Source organism: Nesoenas mayeri, assembly GCF_963082525.1.
Source record: "Nesoenas mayeri genome assembly, chromosome: 1".
NCBI classification, from domain to species: Eukaryota; Metazoa; Chordata; class Aves; order Columbiformes; family Columbidae; genus Nesoenas; species Nesoenas mayeri.
This window is the reverse complement of record NC_137541.1, coordinates 8,424,443-8,451,182: the sequence shown is the minus strand read 5'-3', so window position 1 is coordinate 8,451,182 and position 26,740 is coordinate 8,424,443. Positions and strand designations below refer to the sequence as shown.

The following is a 26,740-nucleotide window of genomic DNA, read 5'->3' as shown; positions in this document are numbered from 1 at the left end:
GGCCTCGGGTGTGATGCAAGGGACTATCCTTGAGTGCTGATGTCTGTAACCCAAAACCAATAAGGGAGGAACCCAGAAAATTCCTTACTGGTTGCCTATGAGTGAGGCTTCACTTTCTCTTGAGAGGTGTCTGTTCTGTGTGTGAGTGCCTTCCACACCTCTTGGTGGAGAACCTGCTGTGGGAAGGAAGCCCCTTCCATCACCATGCAACACCCAGGCTTGGTGCTGCATCTGGGCTGGGGGTGTTGCACTGATTTCTGGATTTACATGAAAAAAACTAAGCCTCTCTATATAGAATCATTTAGGCTGGAAGAGACCCTCAAGATCATCAAGTCCAGCCATAACATAACTCTGGCATTAAACCATGTCCTTAAGAGCCTTATCTACATGTCTTTTAAACACCTCCAGGAATGGTGACTCAAGCACCTGGGCCGCCCGTCCCAATGCTTGATAACCCTTTCTGTGAAGAAATTTTTCATAATATCCAATCTAAATCTCCCCTGGCATGACTTGAGGCCATTTCCTCTTGTCTAATCACTTGTTACTTGGAAGAAGAGACCAACACCCTCCATGCTACATGTGATACATGTCTTACAAGAAGAGCAGTCCCCTGGATCAGAGAACTGTGTGCCAAGAAGTTTGTGTCTGCCACAGATGACCATCCCAGGGTGATTTCTGCAATCCCCCATGTCACTGTGTACCATTTGCTAAAACACGGTGATAGATGAGCAAGGAGAGATTGAGCCAACAAGAACTCCAGTGTGGTACACACCACAGCTGACCCACCAGATGTAGCCTGCAGAGCGCAAGGGCTGAATTACTGCTGTACTCCTTCATGGAGACAGAAATTTGATTATCTTTTCTCTCCTGCTGCCAATTTTTATAAAAGTTGAAGGAATGACATGTGTCAGAGAATTCAACTCTGGTTGAATGTGTCTGAAACTTTTAATTGGGTTCCAAAATCATGGGGGTGGGAGTGTGTGTGTGGGGGGAATGTGCAGGTGGGAGTTGGAGGATTAACAGTCATTGTCGTTACATAAAGCCTAACATTTTAGGAAATGAAGCCAAAATTCTGCTTGTTCAGAGGGGAGATGCAAGAATTGATACACTAACATGCAGAAGTCTTTCGAGCCCTACAAAAATAGGGGTCCTACAGGTCTGCTGAGCACAAGTATGTGAGACTACTGGCCTTGCTAGCAGGATGCTCTATTTATTTTTAAAGGCTTTCAGAAAGCCATCTTCCATTTACATCTCACATTTAAACAAGGGGCTTATTTTCAAGGCTAATTTGTCTTTGTGTCTTAACCAGCCACATTTTCACAATTAGCTGCCTCAAGCCCCCTGAGCCGATGGAGCTCGGGCTGGGGGGTGATGGCAGCACTTTGCCTTATGAAGGGAGGGAAGCGGGGGGGGGCTGCCTGGCTGCCGTCTCCATGCGGTACAGGCAGAATGATCAGAGCGCTAACACAACAGCCTGTGTAATTACATGTTTCTAGGAAGTGTGTTAGCTCCACGGGGAGCTGAGGCCATTTGGAGAGGAGGAGGAGGAGAAGGAAGACAAGACTTTCTTGGGCAGGGGGGGGAGTAAGGTGAACAGGGTCAGTGCATAACCCAGCTCTCGCTTGAACGTGATAAAGGTAATTCTTGCTCTCAAGTGAAAGCTGAGTGCTTCCTGGTTGTGGTTCCTCTCACTCGTTCCTCATGTCTGTATTATGCAGGCGTCTGCTTTCAAACGCAGGGGAAGCAGGGCTTTGCGACAAGAGAGAAGTTTGACCCTGTGGGAAGCGGAACATTCCAATATTTGACATTGTTTCTGCACTAGCATCGTCATGGCAGGGAGGAAGATGCAGAGTCAGGGGCATGGCTGCTTTATGCTACCTAGGCATTTATTTAGGTGGAGAAAGAAGAGTGTCAATTAAAAGCAATTAATTATAGTCCGTACGCTGGGGCAGGGGGAGGATGGCTTGGACCTAACCTGTCATGTAGGTGTTTGATATGTGTCCTGCGTTGCTGCTGCTCGCTGTGACGGCGTGTGCCTGAGCTTTAAATATCCTGCAGTTCCCGATATCTTGTTTCTCCAGCAGGCTCTGCATTTCATTTTCCTCTTCTCTCTAGTGTAAAATTTGGCCTAGCTTAAGCTTCTTTCCCTGGCTGAGAAGGTTATTTCCTTCCCTCCTCTCCTCCCCACCCCCTCATCCATCCTCTCCTCCTCTTGCAAATGCTCTCCGACCCTGATTTGGGGTTTCTCTCCCGACAGTTAGCTGTGGGCTCTGTGGATGCTTTGCTGTGACGGAGGGCCGAGGGCTGACCGAGTCGTGGGGAGGATTTGTACGTAGGAAGAGAGGCGATGGCTGTGCAGCGTGCTCCCGAGTCTGCTCTGAGCTTGCTGATGGTAAGTGCTTGCCGAAATCTGTTTGGGAAGGGGGAGGTGGGCGAGGGGAGCTGCACTGCTGGGATTTAGGGCACCAAATCCACGGGAGGATTTTGCATGAGCCACCGCTTGGCTTTTACAGGTCCCGAGGAACTTTGCAAAGGGCTCATCTGGTGCTTGCAGGGGGATGTTCCCCCTGCAATGGGTTTTAAGGCATCTGGACCAATGTTCAAAGCAGGATTTTGAAGTCACCTTTCTGGCAGCGCTGATGCTTGCACTCGGGGGTTTATCCTGAGCTGTAGTTTTTCATTTTGTTCATTATATCAGTGTCTTGAATTCTCACGTCCTTCTGCCTTCTCCTGCTTTTGCCCTTGCTGACTTTGAGACAACTTAAATGATGAGAGGGAGAGCGTGATTTCTCTGTTAGATGAGAGGCGCGTTGTTAGCTGTGACCAGATACTCGGATGTTGTGTCATTTGGGGAATGACCCCCTTATGCAGTGAATCGCCATTCAATAAGCTGCAGTGTATGTCAGACCTGCTGCTGACTGCAGACCATGGGGGAATGACTAGTATTTATCTGAGCTATTTGCTGCTACATGTTGAGCCACTGACCTACTTCTCAAAGTTCTGCATATTTATAATATTTCAAAGAAGATTATTTAGCAAAACACGTGGCTGAATCCAGAAACATGCCACTGTCCTACTGCAATTAATATAAACCCTTTTGGTGAGGTATTAGACTGCTGTCTAGCTTTATTGATTTTTTTTTTTCCCCCTCTTCTACTTTTGTTGCCATTTTCTATGCAGCAGCATCAGGGATGGTTTTAGTGTAAGATCTCTGCTGGATGCTTTTCTGCCCAAATGTCACTGTAATGTTTCCTCTGGAGAGCTGTTATAAGCAAAGAGCATGTGTGCGTGCGCGCGTGTGTGAATGCATAGATATATATGCATTATACATATTTATATAATTATTACTACTGATCTCTCTTCTGATTGTATTAGGAAATGGTCCCTAGCACTCAGAGATATGATGAGTTCAATAAAGGGAATGCTGCAGGATAATAACCCTGTAGTGCCTAAGGTTGTTAACAAAGGTCAAGTTGAGAAAAGCAAATTTTATGTCCATTACTCAAAATGCTAAACACGCTGTTAAGCCTCCGCATGGCTTGTTTTATATTTGCCAGTGACTGACTTGCTGTGTAAGGTCTTTTATTTTTTAAATTCCATTTGCTTACCTCCAGCCTTCCTGGCTTTTTAAATAGCCTCTTTCTTTTTCTCTTTCAAAGACAAATTGATGGGCACCTGTCACCCTTGTGTCATTGCTTGGGCTGTACATACTTTGAGTTTTACTACCTTCTTAATTCTCAATTTAAATTTCTCCCTCCCCCTCCTCTGTACTCCTTGAACAGACCTTGTCAAACTCTGGTAGGGTGCCAAGCTCCCTACAAATTTTCCCTCATAAAACATGGATTTCTGTGGCTACGTGGCCTTGTTCCACTTGTCATTTTGAGATGTGTCAGGTGTTAATACAGCTCTGGCCTGTAGCCTGGATCCCTTGGGTCTCCTGACCTTGGGCACAGCCCTGGGCAGGGCTGTTGTGGTCTCCCAGCCTTACGAGGATGAATTGGGTTGGGGGTCCACAGCCAAAGGGGTTCCTGCCTTTGACTCCGTGGATGGTTGACGTGGTGAGGATTTATTTCTGTGTTTCAAGAGGACTCATATAACTCCTTAGGCTCTGCTTTACAATAGTCTGGTACTAAAGGCTAGTTATGGATGTGGAAAAGGTGATTTGATGTGTAAAATGCTCCATTTTTTGCCAATTAGTGCTTTTTCCCTAGATTTTTCTAGTGTCATGAATCAGCTTAGCTATGGAAACCTCATCCTTTCCCCTCTGCTCTGCCTTGGCTTTGATTGCATGCTTGAGCAGGCTACCCTTGAATCAATAATAAATCCTTGCATAATTCATCCCACAATGACCAGCTATAATGGAATCTCTTCTAAAACTGCCACCCCTCAGAAATTAAAGGATTAGATGTCTTCGGGAAGTCCACAGAAGTAGCTTTTAGTACTTTGATGGGCTTTCTCAATTGAGAGAGTTTTCTTTTAGCAATGAGAGGTATTTTAGTACTGCATTGCCTCTGCAATAGGATGCAGAATGTTCATCCAACCGTCCACTTTTTATGAGACCTAATTGTCAGCAGCATTTGTCAGTGCTGCATCATACTCAGTCTGAAAATAACTCCTTCTCTGTGGGATACCTCAAAGCACTTTCCATTGCAGGTAAAGAAACCAAGGTACAGAACCATTAATTGACTTCCCTGGAATTTCATGCACTGAATTGAGTGACCCAAATTAGGAGTCTGCTCATCGCAAACTCCTTTCTGGTCAATTAAGAAAGATGGGCATCTCCAGGGTATGGGGTTTCCTTCCTATAGAAGGACACAGGACACAGGTATCTAGCATCAGTATGTCCCAGCAGAGAGAGCTGCACATGGGACCACATAGCATTTCTGGGTGCCAGATGTGATGACAGCTCACGATGACTTATCTGTGCCTGGGAAATGCCACCCAGGGCATGGAGCTGACATGGCCTAAGGCAGCTCCCAGACAACAGGTCATTGTGGATCTTGTGCAGCCATTAGAACACCGAAGAATCTCATTAAACCTTCAGACTTAGGTGGACAGGTCCTGCTCAAGTTTAGTGAAATAAATATTGACCATACAATGAATTAAACTAAATTGAACCTAGTTTTATTTCACTGTTTTTTTTCTAGCTACCTAAACACTCAAGATGATTCTGTTTTTCTGCTTGTTAGTGACTTTTTTTTTCTCCAAGGCCAGGAAAAAGGCTCAGTGCAGGAGAATTTCAGTCTTAAACATGTATTCTTTTCAACATAAAGATAGTGTTTTCATACAAAGACAGTTATCTGAAAATAAAACTGCAACTTGTCCGTTCAGGTAAATGACTTGTATTAGGAACGACTCTGGTTGTGCCTGGCCTGTAGGACTCCTGTGTCCACCTTGCTCCGGAGACCACAGCAGATGAGGGATGTTGCTCAGTTCAGCATGGAGGAAATGGGGCTGAACTGCCCAAAGTGGCTCTGCCTGTAGCATTATCAAATCATTAAAACTGAGCTTCCTCAGCTTCTGTGAACCAAAAGGGAGGAGCACCTAAGCATGAAATAGCAAATACAGTGTCTTCTTAGGAATGATAACACCTGCTGTGTTACAATCATTAATGTTGATGGGAGTAAGTGCAATACTAGTAGGATTTTATGTCTATCTTATTAGTATACTGTAAAATTTTAAAGCTGCAGACATATTGATTGCACAGATTTTAACAGCACAATAAGTTATGATATCTGGTATCTCTTGAGACAACATTACTGTGCCTCATGAAAATAGATCTTAGGGACTTGACCTTCAAACTACTGTAGGTCATAGCACTAGCACTAATTAATCTGTGTTAAATGACAACAGAGGTTCAGATGAGCAAGGTATACAGCTCAGTGTATACCAATTAATCCAAAATAATCTTATAATGGTAGGGAAGAAGAGCATGATTTTCTGCTTCCAGAAAATCTAGCTCCAGCCAGCTCCTCTCGCTCCCTCCATCAATTTGAATCTTTACTGTATTTATAAGCTCTCTGCTCTGTATATATAAATGCTTTTCTTGAAGAAGTAACAATGTACCATTTAGCAAACAAGTACACTTGTAAATTAATGAGAACTGTTGTGTTTGGAGAAACATCTTTCATTTCAAAGCACTGTATAATGCTTTCACACTCTAAAATTCATTATTTTGTGGCTGAGTTGCATTCAAAACTGTTGCTGGAGTAGAGGTGGATGTGAGATATTCTAGGTAACGCTAACCACATGGGACTCACCTCTATAGTTCAAGAGGGAAAAGGCTGCCAATGAAATTTGGAACATAAACTCAGGACATGATGTTCACAATGAAGAGCAAGAAGCTGGCTGGCCAACCCACTGTTGGGATGCCAAACTCAGCATTTCCTTGTTCTGCTGGGTTGAAGGCGTTGCAATGGGTGTCTAAGGCAGACACCTGCAACACGAGGACATGTGGAAACCACCTTCTTTCTAAAGCTTAGCGTAAATAATTATCATCTGAGTGTCATTCTTCAATGAAAATGCTGCTCTGCTTCCAGTCTTCCTTTTAAAGAGGGTTCTCCTGAATCATCCTTCCATCCCCCAACCAAAGCTACGCTGCAGTCCCCAAAACAATGTGAATGTCCTCAATGTGACAATTGTGAAATGTAGCACCATACTCTGTAGGATTTCCTTTAAAACACTCTCGCAGATATTAACTGCATCATTACTAAATGCTGTGAGGGCTATGGCCTGCTTTGTTGGATTCTGAGGTGTTGGACTTGACAATGTTCTGGGTGTTCCATCCATTATTTCACGTTTGACTGGTAAGTTTTTATGCCTGAAGTCTATCCTCATGTAGGCAAGGTGGGTAACTAAAAAGGTATAGAGCTTCTAAGCCCTATTTAGACCTAGGACTGTCTCTTTGTGCTATAAAACTACATTCCAGACCATTCAAACCTCCAGACAGATTGCAACAGCGCAGCTCAGCTTGAAGGATCATATAAAAGCCTTGGGGAGCAGCAAGGTTACAGTGAAGGGATGAGGTCATTTTCTGTCTCTCTCATCTCAGGCTTAAATTATCTCTATGTTGACAGTATGCAAAAGCCCTTGACATTCAAATCTCCTTGCTGCGACCTCATCTACAGACCACATTGACCTAGAAGCAAAGCTAAGCTTGGCACGCTCCATCCGCGAAATAAACCCCACTCGTTTCTTGCCATTGCACAGCGTAAGGGGTTAATGTATTTCTCATCTGATGCTGAAGCAGTGTGACGTGTCAGCAGTGTGTGACCCATACATGGATCTGGGTGTAAGCAGCATTGCTTGGGAACGAATAACGGCTTCCCTGAGGAATTGGCTGCACCTCTGGCATCTGGCCCACTTCAGCTTCGTGCCCAAAATTAGGTCTGTGGGGATACTTGAACAGCAAGGGGAGGTGATTATGCAGCCCCTCTCAGCGCTCGTTTTGCAGATATTTGCACCGTGCAGGTGTGCAGGCTGCATCCCAGAAGGTCCGGGCTGGAGACGATAATGCACCACGGCACCTGGAGGTCGCTGAGGAGGAGCCGTGCTGCAGGAATCTCCCTCCTCCCCGGCTCCTTATTGCTCCAACCAGGCAGTAATTTGCTAATGGGCTTCATGAGCAGCAAATAGCTGAGCTGTGCTGTTTGCTCTTTTGGAGGATGGGGTGAGAGCAGCAAATTCCTGCTCAGTGCTTTGTGGCTGCTTGCTACCATGGACTGGGAATTTAGCTGTTTCTTGTTGATGAGTTCCTCTGTAGCACTGAAATGTATCTGAACTTTACTATATGCCTCCATAAACTTGCAGTAAGACTTCAAACACCGTGATTTAATTCTGCTGAAGGAGATTAAACACTCCCTGAGATTGCTCTTGGCTCTCCTGTGGTGGATGTCACCTTTTACCCATCTGAGCTGGAGGCCTATAAAATTGTTATGCCTTTGATTCTGCCCTAGTGCATGCCATCAATTTTCCTTTTCTTGTCCCTTTGCATGAACTTGCTGTAGAAGAAGCAGACCATAATGTTTGCGTATCTGAATTCTCCTATTTATTACTATGCTTTAAAACAGGAGTAAGAGGGTTTACTGGTTTATTATTTTTTATTATTGTTATTATTATTAATATGTCTTGTGGTTTTTATTCCAGCTGCTCATTCTGAGTGACTAATAAAATTATCTCATCAGAGAAGCGGCCATTAATTTTTTTTTATGATACTATAGAGCATGGCTATTTGTAGAAGAGAATTACTGGGCACTTGAGTGAATGATCATTATGATTAATTGGAGCCTTTCTGCACTTAGGGGGAAAGTAACATATTAACAGATTGAAAAGATCACTAAATATGACAACTCCTTTTGACAACATATAAAAGTATAATGTCACTTTGGTTTTGTTTTGTTGGTTGGTTTGGTGTGGGGTTTTTTTGTTGTTTGTTTGGTTATTTTTAATAAAATGCATTGGAAAACTTGACAGCTATCCATAATAAAAAAAAATAAAAGGATTAAAGCTGATAATCCCCAAATGAAAGATAGCACCTCCTAGTGCTAGTTCTAGTGCCTGGCCTTAGCTTTTCAGAACTCCCCAAAGTTAGTGTTTGTGATGAAATGTCAATAACTCACCAGGAACAATGAGACTTGAGGACAAGGTGATTTGTTTTCCGGACATAGTGCAGAAAACCTGCTGGAACAATAAAATCTAATGAGTGGAAGTAAACCAGGAGGGCATAAGGCTGAGTGCAAAAATAATCTATCCTGATGTTCTTTGTAAATCAGTTGCAGAGATATTGGGGCACTGCAAAATTCAGTAAGAACAGAATATCCCTTTCCCTTCCTGGCCTTCCCCTCAACACACACTGCCCACCTCTTGCCCATGAAGAGTTGCTCTCTGTGGTGCATCCTCTACTCTCCTCCCTCCCCTCTATCCATTTGCAGCCACCAGAGAGCTGAAAATTATTTTTAGGATGGTTTTGCTAGTGCAGAAGCAGAATTCACACAGAGCCTTGCTCCACGATATTTTTCTGTCTGTGGGAAGACTGTGTTGATCCTCATGTTGCAAGACTCAGCTTTGGCTCCCCATAATTTGTGTGAAGTTAATGGAGGAGTGGTATAGAACATATATTGGGCTTAATACAGGTTCAAGCTTTTTTTAGTCTAATATATTAAAATCCAGGACAACTTCACAGTAAATAAGAATGAAATATTTTTCGTTTTTGAATATGAGGCTAATGAGCCATAGTGGTCAAAGTACATTGTATTTCCTGGTAATTAATTGCTGGCTGTGATAGTTGACTGCATAAAACTATGCCTTGGGCCATTAACCGCAGGTCATTAGTACCCAAGGAAATGTCTAGTGAAGGTCATTATTACTGCTGTTATATAAGCTATTGTAGTAGAAAAAAAGTTGGCATGAGCTTTTCAAAAACCTAGTTTCCCTGTTCTGGTCTCTTTTCAGAGATCTGGGAGCAAAGACTGTTCTCAATTATTCTGCATTTACATTGATTTTCAGGGAATTAGAGTTTGCCTACTTTCTTAAAACCAGAGACCAATTAATTAAAGTGTTTGCAAGGATGATTATCTAGCTTTATGTGGCCAAAAATGTTGACCTTCTCAAAGGATTGGCACAGGTTGTGCTCTTACTGTCAGTCACAGGGGACTGGACAATGACTGAGCGAAGACCCAACTGATCCCTTGTGTTGGCTTCTTTAGCAGCAAAACATCCACAGCAGGTAGGTGGCTGTGGGGCAAATGGGGACAGTTGTTGCTACATGTTGTACCAGTGGTGTTTGTGTCCTGATATCTCAGACTTGGATTGAGTTTCCAGGATTTTGGTGGTGGAAATCAGCCTTTTCTCTAGTTATCCTACTGCCTTCAGAGGGGCTTCTAACTTCCAGCTCAAGCAGGAGCTGTAGGGAGATTCATTTTAGTGTTATCCATCAAACTGCTCTGTAGGTCAGAGTCCCCAGAGCAGCAGGGTGACAATTCTACTGAAAACTAAAATTTTTAAATGACAGATCTAAGAAGGATTAATAGTATTTCCTCCTCTAGCAGACTGGTGTGGTTGAGAATTCCTTATTTTCTAGTTTAAGACAAAGAAAGTCTTAATGAAACCAGAAGATTAATAGAAACATTTTTTAGTACCTTCCTTTAACATGGTATTAATAATAATAGCACTTATTTACTATATTAAATATAGCTTTATGTTGAATACTCTTTTCTTTAATCATGTGTTTAAAATAGGATGAGTGCTTCACATGGGCAAAAGTCCTTGAATCAGTATTCTGAGACTGTTGGCTTTAATGAGATTGTGAGGAAGCACTTCAGCTCTAAATAGACAAAATTACAGACAGCAGAAGATACAGTGATGGCACAAGAAAAACGATGGGGAAGTTCTGTTACTTTCTGAAGTTCCTAGCAGTGTTTATTTTCTCCCCATCGAAATCTTGTTTTGGGGTCAGGAGTTAAGTAATTCCATATGAATAGACCTGTATTGCCCTCTTGATTGATATAGAAACTCATTTTGTCACCATTCTCCCTGCACTATATAATCAAAGACTTATTTGTTCAGAATCCTCTACTGATGGATTGCTTCTCTCGAATTCTTTTCCTTCTCTATATCTAATATCAGATGCCGTCTCTATTCTACGCTGCCTTGGAAGAAGAAAAAAATTAAACATGCTGCTTACGTTGTTTCCAATGCAAATGCTTTTGTATTGTGGGAATGCTTTGACCCAATCTTTCATCAAAGTCTTACTACTAGACTTCCTTGGTCAGGTAGTGCTTAGATCATTTTAGGGAGTTTCTCATTTTCGGGTGCACCATTTAGATTTGAAGAGCTAAATAAAGAATTTCCCTTAAAGCTTTGATTAATCCAAAGGAATTAAATCTTAGCTACAAAGTCCAGAGGTGCCTGGTGTCTTGGACATGGATCCTGGTTTGAATGTTCCTGTTTGGTTTGTCTCTGTTTAGTAACTCATCTGAGACATCACTTCCAAATACAGGTTTCAGCCATTACCTTCCTACATTTCTCCCAAGAATATGCATTTGTTCTCACTTTGCAAGTAAAACATGTCTGTTGTGGGTAGCCCCAAGTACATTTGGTGAGGAAAGGAGGAAATTAGTGCTGTCCACTTCCATGATGAAATTTAAACCGAAGTTAGAGAGCTACTGGACATTTTAGGACTGTGTGACCATGCAGACAAATGAAAAACCCAGTGGCTTTGTACATTGTGGGAGTAAGGAACAAATCCTATTTGAAATCTGCATTATTGTTCATGTATAATGAAACAGGGGTTGTTTAATTGCCAAAGCCTATGCAAACAGAACAATATATCGTCATCTCTGAATAAACCAGCAGTCAGCTTTAATTTTTAATAATCTTTAATTAAGTAAGGATTCACGACTCTTCTGGTATTTGTGCATTAGCACCATAACTGTCTCTGGGTAACCGGAGTTATTCTTTCATATGTAGGCTGGTGTCAATTGATTTCTCCATGGTCAGTAGCTGTAGCTGAGTCTGTTCAAGTTCCATAAAACTTCACTCATTGCAGAAAACCATTCCTCTCTGAGAGAGAAGGATTTGATCTTTCTTCTCTCAGGATCAAGCAGGGAGAAGAGTGTAAATCCATATTATTCTGCTTATCTCCACGACATTTTCTTCCAGTTCCTATAGATGCAATCAAAACAATTTGGCTCATTGATCTTCAAACTCTTTGATGATTTCACACTCTGAGCTGAGTGGTGTGACCCATACGGTCACCCTATTGCTTTTCATCGACAAAAGTTTTTACCTAGATCAAGATATCACAGTTGCTGCATGTGAGCTATGAATCTTGGAGGTTATTATTGGTTTACTGGTGGAATATTTATTTTAAGACCAAAATGAATTCTTAAATGAGTCATGGCGTATGTACCCTCCCTTGATATTTTTAGGTGCTAAAGCCACTATTTCAATGAGGCTGGGGTGGGGAAAACTGTCCATAATTTTTCGGATGTACAATTAAAGTGCCATCTGCCTCTGCGATGCAGCAGATGTATAATTGATATTCACTGCTGATTTGTGACTTGATTTTCTGCAGACATTGAATGCTGTAATTGTTTATACAGTATGATCCTAAATACCCATGTGAGAATTTTCCTCCTCACGTGTTCCCTACCAGAAGTATCATTGCCATCCCCAATACTCAGAAGGGGGATTCAATAAAAGATAATTTACACTTAGCTAGGCCAAAACCTTACAGGAATCCAGTGAGCAAGTAAGAAGCAATTTTTGAAAAGGAGACATTTATTCTTGTAGAATCATGGTTTAATATAGGAATGATTGTTGGGAAAACTGAAAACGCTGATCCTAAATCTGGTTAACTTTTACACTCATTTAAAGGTAGGATGTGGCTAGGATTAAAGAAAAAGAGTTGGCTTTATTTTCCCCTTTTTTTTAGGGGGAGCAAACCTTCTTCAGGGGAAAAAAAATGACACAAAAGGTCAACCGTAACATCAAGAAACTATTTTCTCCAGGGCAAAGACTATTAAAATATATAAAAAACAGAGATAGAAACCACAGCAATGAATGCTGAAGAGATGGAAAACAAAGACATGTTATTTTTTTTTTCACTGTCATTACTTTTAAGAAAAGCAATCAGTAAAATCTTGATCAATCAGCTGGTATTAATTTTACTCTATGACCGGATTCTAAGATTCTCCTTCTGAGAATACTCTAGATCTGAATCTGCTCGTGCTGAAATAAAAGAAAATGTGTCCTGTAGCTTCAGTGGCAGAAGGTTAGTGGCTCTGTTTTATATTGTTGTCCTTTTTTTGACATCACTGGATTTTTTGCACATTCGTTAAACTCACTGTGGAGTTGCAATGATTGTTCAGGGCTTCGCATTTGGCTTCAAAGGTAAGAAAGAATTGGTGATATAGAATCTGAAACTGGCTTCATCGCAAGTGGCATTTTGAGTTATCATTTCTTAAGCCAGTGCCTGGCTCACAGGAAAAATCAGCTCTCAGGGTGCTCAGAGAAACCAAAGTCTGTTTTGCTGCAACTTTTTCCCTCTTTGCAAGTCACTGTCTGTACGTGGCACCCAACGTAATCATAGAATCATAGAATGTCAGGGATTGGAAGGGACCTGAAAAGCTCATCCAGTCCAATCCTCCTGCTGGAGCAGGGACACCCGAATCAGGTTACACAGGAAGGTGTCCAGGTGGGTTTGAATGTCTGCAGAGAAGGAGACTCCACAACCCCCCTGGGCAGCCTGTTCCAGGCTCTGTCACCCTCACTGAGAAGAAGTTTCTTCTCAAGTTTAAGTGGAACCTCTTATGTTCCAGTTTGAACCCATTACCCCTTATCCTACCATTGTTTGTCACCGAGAAGAGCCTGGCTCCATCCTCGTGACACTCACCCATAACATATTTATAAACATTAATAAGGTCACCCCTCAGTCTCCTCTTCTCCAAACTAAAGAGCCCCAGCTCCCTCAGCCTTTCCTCACACGGGAGGTGCTCCACTCCATCATCTTAGTTGCCCTGCGCTGGACCCTCTCCAGCAGTTCCCTGTCCTTCTGGAACTGAGGGGCCCAGAACTGGACACAATATTCCAGGTGTGATCTAAAGTGATGCCCTGTGTCTTCCCTAGGCTGAACACTTGCTCTCATAGTTCAGGTTATCTAATGGTAAAAGTCTAATTGTACCTAAAGGACATAATGGTTGATGGTTACAGCATGTAACTCGGGTGGCAGCATGAGCAAAGGACCAAGCGAGGGGCTAAGGATGCTGGAGAAGGAAAGCACAGGGGATGCAGGGGAGGTTTTGGGGAGGGGAGATCAAGTCAAATCTAACAAAATTCGGCTGCAGTGCACTGCAGATTGGTCTGGTTCTGTTCAGACTTTCTTTCATATCTCTGTTGTTGTCTGAAGAAACCCACCAAGTTAAAGAGAACAGAGTTTCAACCCAGGACAAACAGCAATTCTGATGATGTTAATGCTGTTGAAAGTTTGAAGCAGAGAGAGAAACTAAATTTCTCCATGAGACATCTAGTCACAGCCATGCTGGGTGCTCTGCGTTAAATGCAGACAGAAATCCAGCTGCAGCATAATAATGGTTAATTTTCCATGTAACCTCTTGTTGAGGTCTAGTTGGGCTCTTTAATGTGACCAGGTGACAACTCCTGAAGGAAATAGATTTCATACTGCTGCTTGTGTGTTCTTGTGGATTTTATTCATTTCATGGTATGTTATTTTATATGTTTACTTTTTCCAGTATCTTTCTCTGATTTGTGTAACAAGCTTTTGGATATGCTTGTTGTGTAAAGATTCATCTTCAGGTTGGGTTTATACTTATTGAAAAGGTGACCCACAAAGATGTCTCACAACATGTATAGTGCAGTGCTTGGGCTGAGCCCCAAACGTGTTGGGGAAAACACAAGGAATTAGGAGAATGACAGAGAGGAATATGCAGAGGAGAGTGAACTGTGATTAAAGGGAGCTGGAAGCTTGCACAGATAGGAAAGCAGCATACAGCTGGGATCCCACATCTTGTGAGGAGCAGGCTGAGCATCTCACTATGATGTACATCTACTAAGGCAGCACCATCGTTGTCTTACTGCTGCCTCCTTGGCTGAAATGTGGCTTGTTCTCTTAATTGTACTATGCTGCAGATAAATAAATCAACCATGGAGAATAATGTTTTGAATATTAGTCACTGACCAGCTGAAATGTTCTGTTCATGTTAACACAAAGTGTCAACAAAATGAGTTTTCAGTGCCCCATCCAGCCTGACCTTGAGTTTCCAGGGATGGGGCATCTACCACCTCTCTTGGCAACCTGGGCCAGTGCCTTAGCACTCTCATTGTAAAAAATTTCTTCCTCATGTTTAACCTGAATTTCCCCTTCTTTAGTTTAAAACCATCACCCCTTGCCCTATCTCAGCAGGCCCTGGGGATGTTTGGCTGGTTAGTGGTACCAGGTAACCATTCAGACACCAGCTGCCTGGTAGATGCTCTGGTCACACCTCATTCGTCTGAAGACATCACCTGCAGGTCACCATATACACTCATCAGAATCCTTTAAAGTTGTTTTGGCCCCCTGAAGCACTGCTCAGTGTATTTTCTCTCTTAACAAACCACAGCTTATGATTCCCATTGGATCTCCAAAAACATGTGAGCAATCCTAAGGGAGTAAGAAGTCCCTCATTCCTCCAGGCTGGAAACATCTCCTTCTAAGAAGAAAAAAGTTTTCTCTCCTTCACGTCTTTTCCACTACAGCTTTATTAGATTAAGTTCTGGCTCTGCCAGTCTAAATAAGAAGGCAGCTTCCCCTCGGAGAAGCATTCAAGGCTTCACATAAAGTGTCTTAATTTTTATCATGTAGTGCTGTACGTGGCAGCCATGAGCTGCAGCATTTACAAAGGCACCACAGCGTGAGAAACCACAGCGAGGGCTTCCAGAGCACAACATCTGGCTGGGGAGTCTGCCATGATTAGAAGAAGTGTTATGTTATTGCTAGAATCAAATTATCTGAAGGTGTCCTGCTGGCAAGCAGCAAGAACAGGCTGTAGTGAGTCCTAAATCAGTGAGTGCAAGAGAAGTAGTATTAGATCTTTAAATCCCTCTTTGCTTTAAGTTTGGTTTTAGCAATATTCTCATCTGAAACCTAATGCAAAGTGTCCCAAGATACAGGCCGCTGCTGAAGCAAATTTTATTTTTGCTTCTACGCATTCATATTATGGTCCCCAGTTTTGGGGAATGTTTCCCTTTAGAAGTTTCTCTTGGGAATGTGAAGGGCTTTGGTGGGAAGCAGAAATTGATGTCTCTCTTGCCCTAGGAGGTCTTTCTTTAAAATATTCTCTTCTAACCCTGGGAAAAGAAGCATTTACAGGGCAGAAGTTGAGATAACTGTAGCTGAGAATTAAGCTTTCAGGGAATGTGGAACGGCATCCGGTGGGGTGATCTTTGCCATCTGTGGCAGGATGCAAACCCCCCTCTCTCCCCCTCCCTCCTTCAGTATGGAAGGAGTAGGCACATCTCCCTCTCTCTCTGCTACTTGAGGCTAACAGCTTCTTTTGTTTGGCCCCAGAGCACCCTGGCCAGGGCCTTTAGGAGAAGGGAGCGCCAAGGCGCCACTGAGCCGCTGGGCACCTGCGGCCAGTGTGTGGGATGTTTGGAGACTCAGGGGCACCCCACAAACAGTGTGGGGGTGCAGAGAAGCTTCTGGAATGCCTACAGTCAGATCTGATCAGCCAATATAAAAATGTGACTCTCGTCGAGACTCCACCCATTGTCGCGGGTCTCAGAGCACGAGCAAGATGCTGCCGCCGAGAGCCCCCACCCGGGATGAAGACTCCACTTGCCTCGCCGCCACGGCTGTGAGTAAAACTGCTCGCAGGATTGCGAGTATATTTATACTTTCCGTGCACATTTGTACGTGTAAAATTCCATGCTCAATATGAGCATGTGTAAAATTAATCCTCGCAGAATCGTGGGTGTATTTTCCTCCCGTGCTTCCACATAAGCACGTGTAACTCCTAGGTGTCAGCTGCTTCCACTCTAAGGGTTAAGGTGGACTTCTCATTCCCTATTGAATTATTCATATGACTGTCTAAGAAAACAGAACTATCGGGTTTTGAAGGTGCACCTTATTTTTTAGTACAGGATGGGGCGTCACTGGCAGGGGTAGATGAATTTACTTTGTTTTCCCCTTATAAAGTGGAGTCATCCTCCTCCTAGGAATTCACTGTTCTCACCTCCCCACCTAAAACTTATTCCCTTGCTCACAGTCATACCTGTGTATGCTACCGTGCTGCTATTGTGTTTGCATTAGTACAGCATCTAGATTTCTCATTGGAGGAAAGAGCTTTATTGTATTAATAACAGAAACTTTGCAAACATGATGAAAAAAAACCCAAACATATTTCTTTTTCATCCTTGAGTCCAAATCTTTTAGATCATTGTAAACTGGATATTTGTCTCATTGGCAGAGCTTTGCAGGTTTTCCTCCAGGGAAATTTATGGTAAGATTTAAAGATGAAGTGAATGGTCCCCTTTAACGTTATATATGCTAAAGGAATGTGACTTATGAATCCTGTTAGCAGTAATGACTGCATGAGAATATCAAACACTTAGTCAAATGAAGATTTTGCCATGATGCATCTTGCACTAAAAGGGTTTTTATATATTATATATTGTGCCAAACGTTTTTATGTACCTCAAGTGTGTGGGCTGTGTTTGATGCTTATAGAAGTTGAGTCTGTTTAGCTTTTATTGCTGACTGCTGGAAGAACATATGCGTATGTTTGTGGAGTTGAACAGAATTAAAGCTTATCTGGATTGCAGTGTCAACAACAGAGAATGTTGCTGCCTGCAGTAAAACCGGGAGATAATACTAAATTGCAAATAAATCATCCACTTTGTCTTGGGAAGAGCAGTGTTATTTTCATAATTTCTAGTAGCCAACACAGGTGGTGTCTTCTGGATAGATCAGATTCAGTGGAAAGTAGCAATTTACTTAAAAATTGCATGTATGGAATATTAATGTAAAAATTTGCTTCATGCAGAGAATATTTGAGCAATTAAGAGTCTGTTCACTGTCCCTTTCTGGCCTCAGGCTAAGCTAAGGGGCTGACTTGAGGATGCTGGTGTTTGTAGCCTGCCAGCTGACCGGTACCTATGGGATCATACTGGAATAGATGGGAAAGCCAGCAGGCCCAGAGGACAAAGAAGCAGCTGAGAAGCCCCCTGCATCCAGACACTGAGGAGCTTCTAGCATTTGTGTTTTGCATACACACTGGACTGCACAACTCTTAGCTCCACCAGGAAGCCTGGCTCTTCTCTGCTGTCCTGCTCCACGGTAGCAAGGGACAGTTATGGGGACCAAAGAGCCACCAGTGTCAGAGCAATGGCCAGGAAGGGTGACTGGGTGTGCTTGAAGTGACCTGAATAGAATCATAGAAACATAGGATCATTTTGGCTGGAAGAGAGCCTCAAGATCATTGAGTCCAACCATAACCTAACTCTAATACTAAACCATGTCCCTAAGAACTTCATCTATGTGTTTCTTAAAACAGCTCCAGGGATGGTGACTCAATCACTTCCCTGGGCAGCCTGTTCTTGTGCTTCGCAACCCTTTCTGTAGAGAAATTTTCCCAATATCCAACCTAAACCTTCCTTGGCATAACTTGAGGCCATTTCTTCTCGTCCTGTCACTTGCTACTTGGGAGAAGAGACTGATCCCCGCCTTGCTACAACCTCCTTTTAGGTAGTTGTAAAGAGCAATAAGGTCTCCCCTCAGCCTCCTGTTCTCCAGGTTAAACAGCCTCAGCTCCCTCAGCCACTCCTCATTAGACCTGAGCAAGGCTTAAACATGGGCTTAGGTCCAAATATCACAGCAAACATATTCAGAGCCTCTTGCATGAGGATGGGTTGTCACAGCTCCCCAAGTCCCTTTTGAGTAGGGAACATGATACTTGCAGGACTAGAGGCAAGCATGTCTTCAGAACACATGTTTAATCATGTTGTCTTGTTCTTAAGCAACATGTGAAATTTAAATGAGAAAAAAAAGTTTTGAGATTCTTTGGGGGCAGCCCCCCCCCAAAACCCACCCACGTTTCCTCCTGAAATGAAAATGATGGTAAAACAATACAATTACAACTTCACCAGGAAAATTCTGCCTGTGGAAATCCCTGGGGCTCTTAGTTCTTTTGTGGGTTTATTCGTTTTGAAGAGATGTCTATATCTTAATGTCATAGTAATTACTTGACCACCGGAAGGATTGTGGGGCTCCTGCAAGGTGTGGGAGCACCAGAGCGGTCTCAGGGTCTCAGCCTGTCCCTCTGCACCTTTCTGAGCTGGGGCACAAACATGCGGTGACGTTGTTTGCTCCCAGGTTTTTTTGGCTGTTTTCTCAACCCCTTTCTCCAATGATAAGGGCATTTCACGGTGAATCAGTGAGGTGGCTGCTCTTGTGGCTAGATCTGAAAGAGGTTTGAACACTAACCCTCGAACATGACATTAAAAAATTACAAGGGGAAGCGGGGGGCTGTGATTGCACCTTTTTATTCATTTTCCGAAGCAGGGCTAAAGAGTTTCGTTTATTTTGGATTGCCCGTTCGAATCTCACTGAATCAGGACAGAAAATTACTGAATGCATGAGAGGAGCGTAGTAATCATTTGGGGTCAGTGAACTATAGATTGCAATATTTGGCAGAGTTATTGAGCTTGCCTGCGAGCCACAGCCATGTCCCTGCTTTACCCACCAGCAGTCACGGCAGAGGAGGGGAAGTATGCTCTGAATTTGGCTCACTTGGCCTTTTCCATTGCACCCCTGAGTCATCAGCCCTTCCTACCTGCTGAAGCCCTTCACACCGCATTATTGATTATTTTTAATCAAAAAGATTGGAGTTATTTTCCCCAGTTGTCGGTTTTGTTTGTGTCACTCTGCTGATTATTGCGGCTCACTGAGATTATGAAAATAACCATCCAGATTATAAAGTTTAGAGACAGAAAATAGGGAGAAACAGACTAGCCAAGGCAACTAGTTCTGTTTGACTTGGTGGCTGATTTTTTTCCTCTCTGTCTCTGTCTATATTGTACAATGTATTTTACTTTTGCTTCCCCAAGGCAATCTACCAATAATTCAATAACAGCTGCCAGTTTCTACTCCTTGGTTTCTAAGCCTCCAGATACTAGACTTGAATTTTGAGGACCTGGTTTCAAGCACTGGCATATATCTTCTCTATGCCCTTGGGCAGTCTCCTTCAGCTATCTGTATCTTCTGGTTTTGTCAATGGGCTCAGTGTCCTTTTTGCAGGACTACTTTGCACATCTCCAGTGTGCTAGGTGTTTTGGCAGTCCACTAATCCAATAATGAGAGAGAGGAGAAGTAAAATGAGTAGCTGACCTATGCACAAAGATGAACATATAGAAAAAAAGGGAGATCTTGATGGAGTGGATTCAAACTCTGACTCCTCAGCAAGGAAGCCTTGTGTGAGCAGTGGGCAATGGTCAACTCCCTAAAAACCTTCATGAGTTGGAATCAGGCATCTCACTGTTGCTACCATAACTCTAGATGTAACAGCAATAAGAACTTTCAAAGAAAACTTCATGACCAAACTCTGCCAGCCTGCTTATTAATGACATGCAAATTACAAAAGTTCAAACATTTGCACTCAGCGCTCATAGCTGTTTCTTTGATTGCTAATGATGTTGATTCACAAAGAAAAAGCTTTCTGAAATAAAGAGACTATTTCATGTACCACACCAAAAGTAAATGAAAGGATATTGCATTTAAGATTTTTTTTTGTCATGTTAAGCCCTGTCCAAACGCCTCAGGACTCATAAATTAGGTAGATATAAAATGCATTTTTCCAGCTAATGAGCTAGTCTTTAATTTTTAAACAGAATAATAACTTAGAGTAAACAATAAAGACGCACATTTAGTTGTTAACTTCTGTCCTGAATTTTACTACACTGTTGTCACAGATCTTTATTATTTATTCATGTTACAAGATCAGCACAGTTATTGTACACCTCCTAAAATGCTCATACACAGGGCAAGTTGTCCACCTGTAAACCCATGGTGTGAACTACCTTTTCTACCTGTTCTTGCAACCAGAGTGTTGAGGGTGACAGAGAAGACATGAGGACCCTAACACAGCAAAGAATCCATGTAGCCTGTTACAAGCAACACCAAAGTGAAATTCTTTCAGTTGAATTATGTTTTCATACAGACTTTTGCCAAGTCTTCCTGCAGACGTTTTCTGTTTGTTTTTCTGCTGAGTGTGAAGGTACTTATTCCTGTTTTAAACACATACATGAATAAGAATTTCTTTTTGTCATTTGCCTAAATAGGAGCCTAATTCTTTGGGGAAATCTGATCCTCCGTGCTCCAGCAGGTCTGCAACAGTTAATGAAATGGCCTGGCTGGTTCAGAGTTTGGGCTTAAAACTAAGCAGGGAAATTGTACACAGGGTTGGGATCATCTGGACTGGTCATCTGCTTTCCTGTGAGGGCCAAAGAATAAAAATGGATATTTCTAGAGCACCGACCATTTTGGAGAAAGTGAAAGTCTGAGATTAGACAGACTGTGATTTTGAAGGATCTGTTTTCCTTTTGTTTACCATAAAGGGAATTTAAGGAACAGGCTTAAAGCTAAAGGAAATTAATCTGTCCTTGGTGATTTCTGCGTGCAGCCCCCATGCTTTTTTGGAGGTATGATCCAGTAGAAGCATCAAACTGCAGCACCTGCAGCACTACCCCAGTTCTAACATGTATTCCTGGAGTACAAGGCTCAACAGCAGTATAGTGATGCAGTTTGATCTTATGAATAATTTAGGCAATAGAGTTTTCAACCAATAATTCCAGTATTTTCTGGTCATATAGACACTATCTGTCCAAAATATGTCCTCAGGCTTCAGCTGATCTCTGGTTTACAAAGAACCTGGCTAGTCTGGTGTGTGGGTACATGCATACAAAGATGATGACCCAATTAATAATTAGGAAGAGAACAAACTTCATTGAGATATAATATGCAAACTTTAAAAAGTAGAGAAGAAATATCTGATCTTGAAGCCAAATAAGAAGACTGATCAGCAGATCTTGATGATTCAGCTTTGTCCTGTTTGCCAACCTATTTGAAGTTTACATTATCAGACAGACAGAGGAAAGGCTTATCCCCAGAGACTCTTCTTTAGAGTCTCTACAAACAACATTCTACAGCTGAAATAAAATGATGACACTTGGGACTACAAGTACTGATGCTATTACTTGAGAAATGCAACTGCATCACATTTTTTGCTATGTACAAGATAGAATTTTGCTTGGAAATTTAGGGCCATTTTGCTCTTCATAATGTTGTCTTTGTCTCTTATGACACTTTCAATCTCTTTATAACACAATATTTTGCTGTGAAGAGGCTAAAAATCTGCAACAATAAATATTAATAAATGGAAACTGTATGAGGAAAGTTGTCATGGCAGACAGCCGAGTTATGAAAGATTGTCTGCTTTGACTCTTATACAATGTTACTGAGAAATGTACTGTATAAACTCTTTTCTGGCTAAACTTAAATAGTAATCTGGGTGGCTGCTGATAAGAAATACCATCAGGATTGACTAGATTCTTGTTCTTTTTATTTATTTTTTTTTAATTTTAAAAATCTACCCTAACAGAAAAACAATACCAGAAATATAATCCAGGAATGTAGAACACAATTTATCCAGGTGTTTAAAGCAGGATTCTCACATATAAACCCCCAAACAGGTGAAGTTCACAAGTATCTTCAGTAAGACACACATTCTAGTGATGGTCAGTAAGATGCTCCATTATGTCATAGGAAATTTGCTGCTCTTGTGGCGAATTGCAGTTTTTCTGTAGTAAAGGAGCCATAGGTTTACCCCACTGTGGAGCAATTTGCTTTATATTCTGAGATATAAGGACTTCAGCCCATTGTTCCTCCCAAGATCTGTGTGGCAGCAGTACCTGGTTCAGATTTATAAGTCCTCCATGTCCTCCATGTGCACAGTAAGGTTTGCTGCCAGCCTACAAGGGATGCACTTGAGGTGCAGCAGCTATGATGAGTGAATTGATTTGGACACTTCCATACTATATGCAAAAAGTCCTTGGGCCACCTGAACAGTCCCCTGATTTGCAATAGTTTTAGTGTTGTTTAAGGAGAGTGTAAATAACTTGGAAAAAATAAATGTCAAAATATTAGGCCAACTTAATACAATCTACGTCTGCAGAATACTAAAATCTAAAGAAAAATGAAGAATCAGTTGTCAGAGACCATTTTAAGTCACTGAAGCAGGGATCCATGTCCCCTAGAATGCAACTCACAGGCTCAGACAATATTAGGATACCTATATGTGTAGTACAACTTTATGTTATTACTATCAATGGAGATCTAGACAGTGGAGCTGAGAAATGGTCCCAGCAGGAGTCATCTCCTTAGGTAGAACTGAATCCCTATTGATGGTGTTGACCAACATGCGGTGGGTGAAGTTTGATGACCTAGTCAGGTGTCCAGTTTCACTTGGAATGCCTTAAGATATGTAAGGTATCCATCCACTTGTGTCTGGTGGATGTGAGCCAGGACCAGAGTGGCAACTGATGGTGGGGCAAAATCCTACAGGGCAGCTCAAGTGGACCTGCACAGCTGTATGGGGGCACCTGGGCTGTGTTCAAAGGGTTATTACGTGGTAAAAGGGAAGGCAAGAAACTTCAGCCTTCAAAGATTTGCTCTTGGCCATAAAACTGTAGGCTTTAAGGACATCTGACATATGAGTTTGCCAGCTTTAATCTTCATTTGCCCAGGCACTGATGGATCTGCAGGTGCATATGTGTCAGCCTTGCCTTTCAGTCTGGGCTGAGGCTCAAGTCTGCACCCCAGGGTCTGGGGCAAGATGCTGGAGTCATTCTACCAGGTCAATATGGATGCACATCTCTTAATTCCTCTTATAACTCAAGGCAAAATTGCATCCTGGTTCTGTGCAAGCACACAGGGAGGTCTGCCACAGGTCAGACTTAGGGAATAAAGACTGCTTTGCTGATATCTTCTTATTCTACTATATATAGGAGTGAGTGGGATGGGGAAATTATGGACACTGGGGAGAAAGGATGTAGTTTACACCTAAGGGAAAAAGCAGCGGATAAAGTGATGTTTCTAAGGCTCAGTCCCCCACAGGAGCAGGACAGATGACTGCTAACCCTTCCCCAGGGAGAATGAAAAGAGATTGTACCCAACACCACAACTGATCCTTTGTGAACAAGTACAAGTGACCCTCACTGCCCTCTTTCCTGGCTTTATTGACTCTTGTATACCTGTGTGTTTATTAGCTTTGAAAACAGAGGCTATTAGTAAGAAGAAAATATGTGGCAGGAAAATGTTAGCAACTGATACATGCTTTAAAAATTGTGATTTTCTAGCTTCATAGTATTTTTAAAATATTTTTTCCTACCATCTCTATCAACGCTACAAGTAGGACATAACTGCAACATCGTACCTCCAAGACACAGAATGTCTATTGCGTTGGTGTTAGCCACTAATGGGATTCCAGTACAAAGCACTTTAATCCATTGCTAAGTGACAGTGTAGTAATATGGTTTGAGGAAAGGACACGACTAACATGCTACTTCTGCTCTTCAAAGACTTAGCTTTATAATCCTCTGCAAAAATCTTTGTTCAGGTTTCTGGAAGTATTCTGTAACTGCCCACACATGTCTTTAAATATTGTCTCAAGCCCTGCAAAATTCAGTCTGTAATTAGTTATGCTTTCAGTCTCTGAATCACCACATAATGGTATGTTTTGTTGGAGCCATAACTATTATCTTTAATATTTCAGCAGACTAATTGCTAATGCAGTTTTAAGAACCAGCAGAGTTGTCACCAGCAGATTGGTAATTTTATCATCACTGCTAGATAAGGCTTGAATATGACATCTGGTCAAGTATAGTGTGTCAGCATCATGTCTGAGTTAGAGGTAATGGATACTGCCGGTCTCATTTTTCCCTCAGAAGTTTCAATGCTTGTGCAGGGATATATCGGCATGTTGTCTGCTGATTATGCTGGTGCTTATGAGACAGTAGGTTCTTCTGTGTTTAAAGCCATATGTGCTTGTGTAGTTGAGGTCTATTGTGGTTGAGGACTTAACACTTTCCTCACCTTGATCTTATTCTGGGTCATTCAAGCTGGATACGTTTAATCCTTTTCTGTACACGATAAATCAGGCTTCAGTTGTTTGGAAAGCTTGGTTGTGATTCATATGAAAAATTGCAGTGCCTATAGGATGTAAATTTAAGTGAGCCTAGGATCCCTTTGTAATAGCAATGGAGCTATTCAAATATGCATTCTTGTCAGTGCAGCCTGTGTTTGGCTAGATGAGTTGCACCATAAACTCCATTGACTAGACTTCAAGTGCTATGATGGGAGTCTTAGACAATTTGCTCAGCTGTGGACGTGTAATCTTACGTGACATAGATCCTATCATTGATAAGCTTACCAGACTTGAAGCTCTTTCTCCACCATTAACTCATTAAAACTGCACAGTATTAGAGCACTGATCAATATAATAGTTCTTGTGTTCTGTTGAAAGAGGTCCTGAGCCTTTCTGTCTTTCCATGATGGTATCCATATGACCTGTCTGGATGCCAGAGTCTTAGTCTAAAGAAGACACTGAATTCTACCCAAAAGTATATTGAAAACAGAGGTCTTACACAGCACTGCTGAATGGGATGATGCTCAGCATCCTTACTGCAGCCCAGTGAGACTTATCCAAGTGTCTCAAGCATGTTGAATCAAAGCTCGAAAATGGAGATCTGGATAAGTCACTTTGCTGAGGTGTTGCTGTCATTTTCTGATCTGTATGAATTGTTAAACTGCAGGGAAGGTGTGTTTGGCAGATGGGCAAAGAATCTGATGTTGTTATATGAAAAATGCATGTGCTAGGGAAGGCTAGTGTTAAACCTGCTTTATTAGAATCACAGAATCATAGAATATTACTCTGTCTCCAACACGACGGGAAATGGGGATATGCTGCACTGGCTAAAACACAGCTTAATCTTGTCTCTTGTTCAGAGACCATGGCAGAGCCACCGAGTGCATGATGATGAACATCTAATGCCCACAGCTGTGTCTTTGGGTGGCCAGATCACAGGCTGCCAACACTTGCTTCTTTTCTGCAGTATAAATAATGAACTATAAAGGCTGATGCTTTCACAAATGATTTAGAAACCTTGTTCCCTTGATGTTCAAAGAAAATCGGGATCTTAAGTTGCTGTATAACCCATGAAAGTGCTAATATCAGTGGGTTGTATTATATTAAGTAAATATCCTGGAGGTGTTAGCCTTACAGTCAACAGGACATTGGCTTCTAAATGCCTTTGTGGGTCCATTGGGACAGGCTTTGTAGAAAAAGTTAATGTCTTCTAATAAAGCAAATGATATCTGAGGACAAGAGGAGAGTCTTTGGGGCATATAAACCAGTCTCCGGGTCATCTGTATTGTGAGTTTAGACCTTAGTTTCAAGGTGATGTATGAGACTTTCAACGTGTCACTCAGTGCAAAGATATATGATGTCTGACTTCTTTCTCCTCCTCCCCTTTTTAGTGCTGGTGTAAATCAGAAGCGGTTCAGTGGGGCTAGACTGTGTCGAACTGTCCAGGAGACTTGGACAGTACAGTATATTACTGGTACTTGCTTGGAGAGAGACAGTAACTCTTATCTTTTCAGCACATCTCAGAAGATGTTGGACAACTCTTAGCTCCCTGTCATTTTCTTTTTTCTAATGGTCTCAAAACAGAGAAAAGTCAATAACTCTGGCAGGAAAAAAAAAGTGTCCTTTGACTGGAAAAGAGAAGCTAAGTAAGAGCTAAGATATTTCTTCAAAAGTACAGTTTGATGCTAAATAAGGCCATGGATATTTTTACCAAATACTGTCTTTTTGAAAGCTTAATTGTCTTCGTTCTGCTCACACAAATCAAAATGATACTTGTTGGCAGTATGGACCTAAACCAAAATCTAGTTGCTGTACTAAGAGATGTGAAAGATTTAAATGAAGCAACTTTCTTTTTCTTTTTCCTCCTTTTTTCTTTTTTTTTTCCCCTTAAAGCAATTATAGATGTATTCTGTGACCTGCCCTTATCTTTCTCTGACTTGTCTGCATATTGCAAGGCTCATTACAGGCTGCGTGGGTCTCTCTGATATCCGTGCATGCAAAGGCTGCAAGACTAAATGCAAACTCTGAAGCTGTGTCCTCTCTTG

At 42.1% G+C, this 26,740-nt stretch overlaps 1 protein-coding gene across 1 annotated transcript in view; it reads left to right on the top strand.

Annotated features, from left to right (window-relative positions):
• Positions 1 to 2,347: 2,347 nt before the first annotated feature.
• The window catches only part of FRMD4A (FERM domain containing 4A), a gene marked incomplete at both ends in the record, with an annotated part of 384,638 nt that continues 360,245 nt past the window's right edge, over positions 2,348 to 26,740 (top strand). The window contains one exon of the mRNA XM_080354261.1: positions 2,348 to 2,392. Within this exon, the coding sequence (XP_080210387.1) occupies positions 2,348 to 2,392 (45 nt within the window). The remainder of the gene's footprint in view (positions 2,393 to 26,740) is intronic.